The following is a 10,000-nucleotide window of genomic DNA, read 5'->3' on the forward strand; positions in this document are numbered from 1 at the left end:
TATATATATATATATATATATATAAGAAAGTTATGGTATATATAAAATCCTGATCATAACAACACTGAATCAGGAGTCCTAACCTACTGAGAAAAAAGTCCAAGTGTGTTGTTTGCAAACATAACCTCATCACAGATTTTCAGGAAATGGCATAAGCTTCAACATTCATTTGTTAAACTCATTTACTTCAGTATCTGAAGTATTCTGCTAGGTATTTGGCCCAAGTCTTGAGCATGATATTACTGCATCATGTGACTGCAGCAGATGGCCATGTTTAAGTCGGACAATGACTGGGTGCATTATGGGAAGGCATAGAGAAACAGCTTCAGAATTTCCTTCCTAATTATTGTGTTGGATATTATTGAATACGGTCAGTCAGAGAGCTGGTTTGTTCAAGGACACACAGAGGAATCCTTTAACTCACTTCAGCACTCCGAAAACAAAGAATAAACGGAAGTTGTTGCAAATATGTGATTATCACACCTTAGTATAACTATTTTGCAAAATCAGAATTACATTTATCTCTAAAAATCAGTTTCAACCAGGATTGTTTGGACATGTACCATAGTAATACTCTGACTTTCTGGATGATTTTACCATGGTACTTCAATACATATCCTATATGTCATACTGAATGATTACCATATTCATTATTGTTTAAAAGTCAACTCACTGAGGCTGCATTTATTTGATCAAAAATACAGTAAAAGTACTAATACTGTACATGTCTGTTTCGAAAGTTGCAGGCACACATTTCTAATCTTGTTTTGGTGGCTGGCCCTGATATAAAGCTTTTCTTAACAGAGGAGAGTTATGAACTCTTGGCCTGGTTTTGAGTCCCCACTTGAATCCTTTATTGGGAGTTGCAGCAATTGAAAATAAAAGGCACAGGAACTAGAGTGGGGGCCAAGGGGCATCAGATGCTTTGTGTATGCAAAGGCCTTTAGCGGGTAGTTTGACCTCTTAAAACACAGTTCAGAGGAACCAAACATGCTGCAATGCAGCTTGTTGTACATGCAGAACAAGTAACAGTCTTTATACTGAACAAACTGTATTTTCAATCCCCTTACCATAACCCTGCCTCTAAACCTACCCTTCACACAAAATGTTCTGCTATTTTAGATTTTCAAAAAAAGATCCTTCTGTCTCATTTATAAGCTTATTTCATCATAGGGACCAGAAAAATGTCCCCAAAAGATTAAAATTTACTCGTGGGGACATTTGGTCCACATAATGTAGGGAATACCAGGTACACACACACACACACACACACACACACACACACACACACACACACACACACACACACACACACACACACATCTCTAGCATTCTAGCATACACACACACACACACACACACACACACACACACACACACACACACACACACACACACACACACACATCTCTAGCATTAGGAACAAGAATGATAAATACAAGTCCATATTTTAATCCTAACTGGGCTTTTCAAAGTGGTGTGTGAACTATAGGGGGAGTTTAATAAACTCTTATTTTTGTTTTCTCATTTCAGCACAGTCAGCTCTTGAAAGACTTCTATCTTAAATGCCCTTTCAGGGCCAAGAAGAAATCAACATGAGTGTGATTCTGAGAATAGATGCCCATTTCACTCTCCTACTGGACATTTTGAGTTCATTAGACATGTTCTTTATTGTTCCTTGTTTTGCATGACATATTGGCACTACCTCAGAGCATATACACAATACACACATCAATAGTTCTCTTTCTTTTCCAACACTTTTAAAAAAGCTCATCACCAGTATAAACTGCTGTTGAAAAATGTAGGAGTTAATATATATATATATATATATATATATATATATATATATATATATATATATATATATATATATATATATAATAATTTTTTTATTTCTTAGGATGCATTACATTTATCAAATGTGACAGCAAAGACTTTTAAAATGCTATAACAGATTTATATTTCAAATGCTGTTTTTTTTTAACTATCCATTCATCAATAACCCTGAAAAATGGCACCATGGTTTCCACAAAAATATTAAGCAATATTAAGTGTTTTCAACATTGGCAATAAAAAATCTGTTATTTTAAATTGTAATATTCACAATATTACTGTGTTTACTGTAGTTATGATTAAATAAATACAGCCTTGGTGAACATGAGAGACTTGTTTCAAAAACATAAAAATAAATAAATAAATAAATACTTACCATTCCCCAAACACTGAGGCGTCTTCTGTTGAAAATTGAAATGTATACAGGTTTAGAATTACATGAGGGGGAGTAAATGCTGAAATGGTGAACATTCCTTATCAATAAACATCACTAAAAAGGCCAAACTGGTCAACCAGCTTCATCAGTTTTTTCTGGTTAACAGCTTAGCTAGTTTACTAATTAGCAAGACCAATGTGAAATATGATCATACTTTTAAAAGCATAGGGGAAAAACATGCATGTTTAAGTTAGTATTTTCAATTGGGCTGTTCAAGAAACTTTGTGCAGCTCAAGCCTAATCAGTAGTACTCATCAGGGAGCTAATTATGAGATTGATTGTCATCATTAATATCTGTATCATCATAATTACTGTACCTTTGTGTGATTTAATTATATTTCTGTCTCTAAGGGTGACTGAAAAGTGATCTATAAACTCAGTATGATGGGGTAAGGCACTGCCTTTATTAAAAACAAATTCACACATGCATGCATGCACATGCATACGCACATATCTGGTGTCTACAGACTCTAACAACACAGACTTGATGTAAAGCACATACATGTATTGGAGATTAAATCTGTATCACACACTGTATCAGGCACTGCTTTCTAGCATGACGCCACCAAAACAAAGACTCTGATTCTCCAGCAGCTTAGCATGTGCTATATTCTTCAGATAGACTGTGTTAGAACAGCTTAGTAGTGATTTGTTTATGAATGAATCAATATTTTTGGAAAAAAAATATTTCATTCATTTATCAATCCACGGACTGACTCGGTTTCGTTCATTGACAAAATTGCTATAAAAAAAAATAAAAAAAGTGATTGTTGACATTTGTTTAAAAAAGTTTAAATACTCTCTGAAGTCTCAAAGTAGATAGTTTCAGTTGTTAACAACGCTGTGCTGTTTACAAATTGGTCAAATTATTTGCTTGGATGAATTACTGATTCATTCATGACACTAAAAGACAGCTGTAGGTAAATGATCTGAAAGAGTAACTAGAACGAATCAGTGAATTCATGAACAAATCTATTTGATGAACAGATTCAAGTTAAATTAAAATCCCAACCACTATTTGTGTATGTTAAGTGTGTCTTTTTTTTGCAACTGCATAAAATGTATTTAACATTCACATTTCTGATTAAATTATAACCATATGCTAGTAGTGAACCGTTTCACTTGTTGTCTCGATCATTTAAAAATTATGATACAAATTTTGAATCGTGAATCATTTGTCAATAATCTTTTTACAATGTTGAAAATTGAATTAATCACAATTCAGTTGTTAACAACACTGAGAGAATACATAATATTTCCTAGATGTGAATAAAAGAGAATACATAATATTTCCTAGATGTGTTTAAATCTAAAAATGGTCAAAATTCAATTAGCATTTACATACTATGAATGCACTTACAAATACAGATTTGAATCATTATTCGAAATCATATAGAATTGAACCTCAATCTGAAATGCATCAAATCGTTCTGATAAAAATAAAAAATAAAACTGAACTGCGTGAAACTTAGAACTGTGAATCAAATCGATTCTCTGTCTACCCATAAATTCACTTCCCAACTTTATGCTCAATTTCATGCGTACAGTCACGAGCGCACAAACTCAAAGGGAGAGACAAAGTGATCTCAAACAGTTGCTCAATCTGGGGAGTGCTTTTTGAAACAGTCATTGTGTTAGTGCCACTTAAACGGTTCCAAGAATCTCAAATCCACCATAAAGCCCAGATTCATACTTCAACTCCCTGATAAATCCCCTGACTGACACAATCCAGCACATGCAGAGTGTCTGCGAGTGTGTAACGGCACGTGTGAAAAAGCAAATACTTCAGTTCTGGTCTCATTATTTCCATCATCGACCTCTCTGTCTTTGTTACTAATACAATCCTTTACTGTCTTTAATGCTCATTTATAGACAAGATGATTGAAATAAGCAGGGTTTCCTTCTGTACTGATGTGTCAAACAGAAACTCCCACACTCAAGGACTCTAGTTGCTCACTCTGTCCTTGAATTCATAATAGTTCATGTCTCCATTAACAGTAGAAAAGAGTCGTTCAAGGCCTTAAATGGCTCGCATTCACTCCAGCGCTCCGAAACACAAATCCCCACAAGAACTCCAGCCACCAGCCCTGGATTTCAGCCTCACAAATAAATGACAATTACACAGCATGGTGTGCTTTGCTTGGGCTGGATCCTGTCTAATGGATCCTGCTGTATAAATAATTACTGTGTTTTGGACGACGCCTTCAGAGTCTTGTGGAACAGGGCAAGGATGAATAAACACAGAAAGCTATGTTGGCCGATGTTGGGAAGGCAGGCTGCTGTCAATCACCCACGTAAACACATAATAATATAAAAATATATATGCATACATGCACACTCACAACAGAACACACTTTCAACACCTGGCACGAATCAGCAGACACATAATCACTACACTTTTTCTTACGTACTCTATTCGAGTCCTTTTAGGTCTCGTGTGACGCCAGTTTCTTGGACCGGGGAACATTCCACAGATGCCCACGGCCAGAGATGTAAGCTGGAGTGGTGTCATTGCTTTCAAAAGGGAGTGGCTGTGAGCTGGCATTGTGATTTATGATGTGGTGCTTGAAAAGCATGGTGCTATATAAATGCTTTTAATCAGAACTGTGTATACAAACAAGCACAAACATAGAGAAGGAAGAAAGAGTCTGCAGAAGAAACATGCTGGAACTGGTTTGAAACCAGCTAAAAATAAAAGCCAGCATGTATACCGGCCTCTCATGGGAAGATGTGCACTGTGCACAAGACTACATGTGGATTAATACGTACTTTTATTCAGCAAGGATGCATTTATTTGATCAAAAGTGACTGTAAAGACTTTTACATTGTTACAAAAAATGTATAATTCAACTATACGCTATTCGTATGAACTTTCTATTCATCAAAAAATCAAAAATATTAAGTAGCACAACTGTTTTTAACATTGACAATAGTTTCTTGAACAGCAAATCAGCATATATAATTATTTCTGAAGGATTATGTGACAGTGAAGACTGCAGTAATGATGCTGAAAATTCAGCTTTGCGTCACAGGAATAAATTACATTTTAAAATAAATTCAAATAGAAAACAGTTATTTAACATTTTAATATTTCACAATAGGTTGGTTGATTGGTAGGTATGTAGGTATACGATGAGTGAGTGAGTGAGTGAATGAATGAATGAATGAACCCTGCACGTGCAAACCTGGTCAACACTATTCTAAATGGTTGCCACATCATTGCTGTGTTGTTGCTAAGGTGTTCTGAGTGGTTGCATAGCACATTGCTATGTGGTTGTTAGGGAATTTTGAAGTCAAACTCCATTCAAGTTCTTCTGTTCTGAAGTCTACTTCTTTAGTTTAAGTCTATGTGGTTTCTTCATGTCTTTTATTGTACACAATTTGAGGGAAAATCACAAGAATGGTTACTTAGAAAATGTAATAGCACAACAAGCACAACAAGCTCAACAAGCCCCATCATTCACTTTATCAGTCATGTTTGAGTAGGACAAAGTGCACTCCAAAATGTAACACTCTGAACTACAGTATGAGTGGCGTTGCTCATGTGGGAGATTCAGGTTTGAATCCAGCCTGCATTATCTCCCAATTCCATTCTCCCCCTCTTTCTCCCCCATAACTTCCTGTGTGCCCTCTACTGTCTATAATAAAACTTGCAAAAATGCCCCAAAATAAATAAGAATATTGTGAAGACAGAGTTTAATACAAAACTAATTGAAATCTTGTGATGCATAAAATATAACTCTTTTTTTCCCCTCCAGATTTCAATTTATTTGCATGCTCAATTGCTTTGTTACACACAATTTTTGTGGAAATTCCCTCAGAATTTCCCTTGCTGATTGACTGATTACCTTCATAGGCATGACACATAATGGAAACAATATCATGGGCAAAAAGATTTCTTTATATATTGTATGACTAAAGCACATTTTTCATATCTGCTTTCTTTTTTAGTTTCCTTGAGTACAAATAAACCTTAAAAAAGAAGAAAAAAAAACTAAACAATGAAAAACATCTTACCTTCCTTGTGCGAAGCTTGACAAGGGATCCTTCAGCTTTTGGGACACTCTCATGGTCTTTGGCTGTATTTGAATATTGGTTTGCCTGATGTTCATCATAGAGTCCTTCAGGTTGAGTTTCTTCTCCAGTTGGCTCCTTTAGACTCATGTTTTGATACTCTGACGTTGTCAAATTCTCACAGTTGTTGGTTTTTAATTCTGCACTTGCTAGATGTTCTGGCATCTCTGCTGATATCTGAGCTGAAGCTTCATCTCCCGATTCAGGAAAGGACCCCTCGTGGATAGTTTGGAGTTTTGAGAAGCAGTCAAGTCTTGTTTCCAAGATGTCAGTTTTTCCAGATGGTTCCAGTTGAGAAGTTTCACAAGCAGGTGGTTTAAGGCTTCCAATTTTTAACATCTCAAGATCAGAACATTTAAAAATGCCATCGTCCTCCTGATTTTCAATGTCTTGACCTTGAAGCACTATGCAACGTTTGGACACTAGATTTGCTTTATTAGCATCTGAGCTAGCTTCTGGAATGTGAATTTCTTGAGAAGTTGATGATGATAAGTTTGGGATCACAGCTTCGTCTGTGTATGAGCATTCAACTTTTCCACATGTTAAAACCGTCTGTTTAGACATTTCACAACATTGTACTTCCACAATATTGTGTGGGTCAGCAGATTTCTGCTGTGAATCAGAGGTGGGAGGTTTATTAGTTATATCTGTGATCTCACTTGTGACACTCATGTGTTCATGTACTAACATCTGACTGCCCACACTGACCTTCACCATGGATTCTATATTTTCTGAAGTTATTTCAGAACAGTCAACTTTGACAGAGTTACTGTCCTTCAACGCATTTGATAAATCACTCGTTTCCTCTATTTGCGCTAATACTGCAGTAGGAAGTACATAATGTGTCAGGCTATGGGAAGCAGATACTTTATCCTTGTTTAGTTCCTTATTATCTGGATCTCCACTGTGAGCTTGCAAAGTTCCTGAAGCAGAACATTGCAATTCATCTCGATCGGCTACGTTGTCTGAAGGTAGCCTGCTATCTTGGTCACTCTTGTGCTGTGCTGTCTCATTGATGGTGTCTCCAGGCGTCAATGATTGGCACTTTACACCTTCAAAGCTAGGTTGAGTTCCACCCTTAAACTTCTGCACTATCCTCTCCATCGTTCTTCTACCATCTCTGATATCCTCCTGAGGGCATAGTAAAGTCCGAGGCTGGTGATGACTACACTCAGGCATCGAGGCACACCTACCGCGCTGGTAGCGCACATGGCAGCAGACCAAGTCTAGGTCATCATAGCTGTACTGTAATCCTGTGCGTGGGGTCACATGATCCTCCCAGCTTCTCTTACGAATGGCAACAGGCATGGCAAGATCCCTCTGCTAGCCCATAGAGCCTTATTATTATGGCCCACGGAAAGCACAAAACCAGCTACAGGTGCTTCTGCAAAGAGAGTTGTTTAGTCTGAAGAGTCTGTTCTGTGTTATACTGAAAAGCACGCTGACAACTTAATGTGATGCCACAAACCTTTTGAACATCATAAACACTAGATTTATTTTTTGAAGAACCAAGTGTATACAAAGCAACAAGGAATTGGCCACTGTCCATGGCTTTTGACACTGTATTTTCAATACTAACAGAAAATATATTTTTTACCAATTACAGCTTAAAGCAGATTTCATAAACAGCTGTAGGACTGACTAGTGAAGGAAAAAATAGATGAATCACATTTACCCTTGTGTCCAACTGTTGAGTCAGCCAAGCATTTCACCAGATCCTCCACCCACTCAAAAGTACAGTAAGACTTCTCTACATTTTGTCATTCTTCAGTGATTAGCCACCAAGGACCGACTTCTCTTTAAAATTAGACCAGAAGGAAAGTCTCAAGATGGAAAGAAGTTCAGTAATAAAAGACCGTTGGGGGAAACCACACAGTGTGTGAAATGGCAGGAGCTCTTACAGTCCCTTAAGTCTGATAGATCTTCTTGACATATATGTGAAGTCAGCGGTTAGTGGCGAGCATTCAGAGAAGGTCCTAACCAGGACATTCCTCTCACATCTGGCCAAAAGTTACTCCATCTGTTGAACATCTGGTCGTGAGGTCCAACTTTCCTTTGGCAAACGCTTTCGTGGATTATTCGTTTTTCGATAAAGACCGTTATCTTGTTGTAAAGAAAGATAATTCTTAGTTGCTCACGTCACTGACATCCTGAACTTACTTTGTGCTTGTTTGGTAATGTCTGAGTCTCAGTATGAGCCTACTAGAGTAACAAAATATCTTAATTTGAATATAAACAACAAAAATATGACAGCAAGCCAATGCAGCGGACATAAGAGATTCATAAGCAGATGGTCAGTCTAAGCATTAGTACCTTCTCCTCTTGCTCTGGCCTTGTGAGAGTATCACTCCGTGTTGGTACCGTCCGTCTACGGCGATGGAGCGGCCAGTTACCCACTCTCCCCTCCGTGTGGTGAGCTCACCCTCTGACACAGCTAGCTCTGTTCTCAAGCCAGCCAGGACGTCAAGGTCATGTGTCTCCAGGGGTCAACAAATTTATATGGTCCCATACAATGTTACAATCAGAAACAATTCCTGCATTGAAAAGGTCTAAAGAGGAATGCAGAAAAAATACACTCTGCATTAAATAATTCTCCAAGGTGAGAAATAAATAAATGAATCCATGTTTGAAGGCTCTAGACTAGTACTTCAGTTCTGGTGATAGATCAAGTGTTCAGCTGTCAGACCGGCATCGCTCTTCAGCAGTAAGCATCCCTAATTGGTTCTGTAACCAATTTGTGTTTTTCCTTCAATGAAGCGTTCGGAGAGATGATGCAAGAACTCCAGAAGAGGGAGGAGGAAGCCATGTGTTTCGACCAATCTCTCTCCAGACGTCTGGGGCGATCACTGATCGTGGTCAGTTCCTGCTAGAGCCTTTTCTCCCTGGAAGAAACAAGGAGGAGGAAAAGAAAACAGAGACGCGTGGAGCTTGAAACGTGGAGAGTGTCTCGTCATCTTGTCTTGGGATGACTGTTCTTTTTGTTTCTGGCAGTCTTAAGTCACTGTTTTTCTTTCTCGCTCTCTCTTCCTCCATCTCTTGCTTTCTCAAACTCTAATATATCTATACATCTCTCACTTTTTACTTGCTCTCTCTCACTGTTTCTCTCTCTGCTGTTCATAACATTTAATTCTTCCAATAAAATCGGCATGCCACATTCCCTTTCCTCTCACTGACATTGACATACAGACACACACACTTTCTCTTTCCACGCTTCTCTGTGTGTGTGTATCAGTGTTCTAGCTGGGAAAAGCACTCTCCAGTTTTGATTAGAAGCAGACAGTGTGCTGTGTAAAAGTTTGAGTTAGAGGGCCAAGTCAGATTGCGGTAATGCTTTGGCACTCATTTCTAATTTCCTTTTTTTTTTTTTTTGTCACCAAAGCAACAGCTCAAGCATTCACTTAAACAATGAGACTTTATGAAACTATTATGAATATTATTAGCAATAATAATAATAATAAAACTTATTAGTAGTAGTATTATTGTTGTTGTTATATAGCCCAAATAGTTTGATGGACATTTTTCTACATATCTTGGAAAAGGGCCGTGTCAAAACTCTTTGACAGTGGCTTGCTTGTTCCTGGGCTGTTTCAAAGAAAAACAAGTTATAGTGCATTTCCGTTTGTGAGTTGGCTATTCGTTGCCTAATATAGACATGTT

The 10,000-nt window shown here is 37.5% G+C and overlaps 1 protein-coding gene across 1 annotated transcript in view; it reads right to left on the reverse strand.

The window, feature by feature from the left end:
• LOC107565476 (rho GTPase-activating protein 7-like) overlaps window positions 1–7,793 on the reverse strand; it is a 110,578-nt gene extending 102,785 nt beyond the window's left edge. The window contains exon 1 of the mRNA XM_016250715.1: window positions 6,287–7,793. Coding sequence (XP_016106201.1) covers window positions 6,287–7,651 — 1,365 coding nt within the window. The 5' untranslated portion in view covers window positions 7,652–7,793. The remainder of the gene's footprint in view (window positions 1–6,286) is intronic.
• Window positions 7,794–10,000: the final 2,207 nt, after the last annotated feature.

The sequence above is a fragment of the Sinocyclocheilus grahami genome, unplaced genomic scaffold, assembly GCF_001515645.1.
Source record: "Sinocyclocheilus grahami isolate Dianchi unplaced genomic scaffold, SAMN03320097.WGS_v1.1 scaffold1004.1, whole genome shotgun sequence".
Taxonomy (NCBI): Eukaryota; Metazoa; Chordata; class Actinopteri; order Cypriniformes; family Cyprinidae; genus Sinocyclocheilus; species Sinocyclocheilus grahami.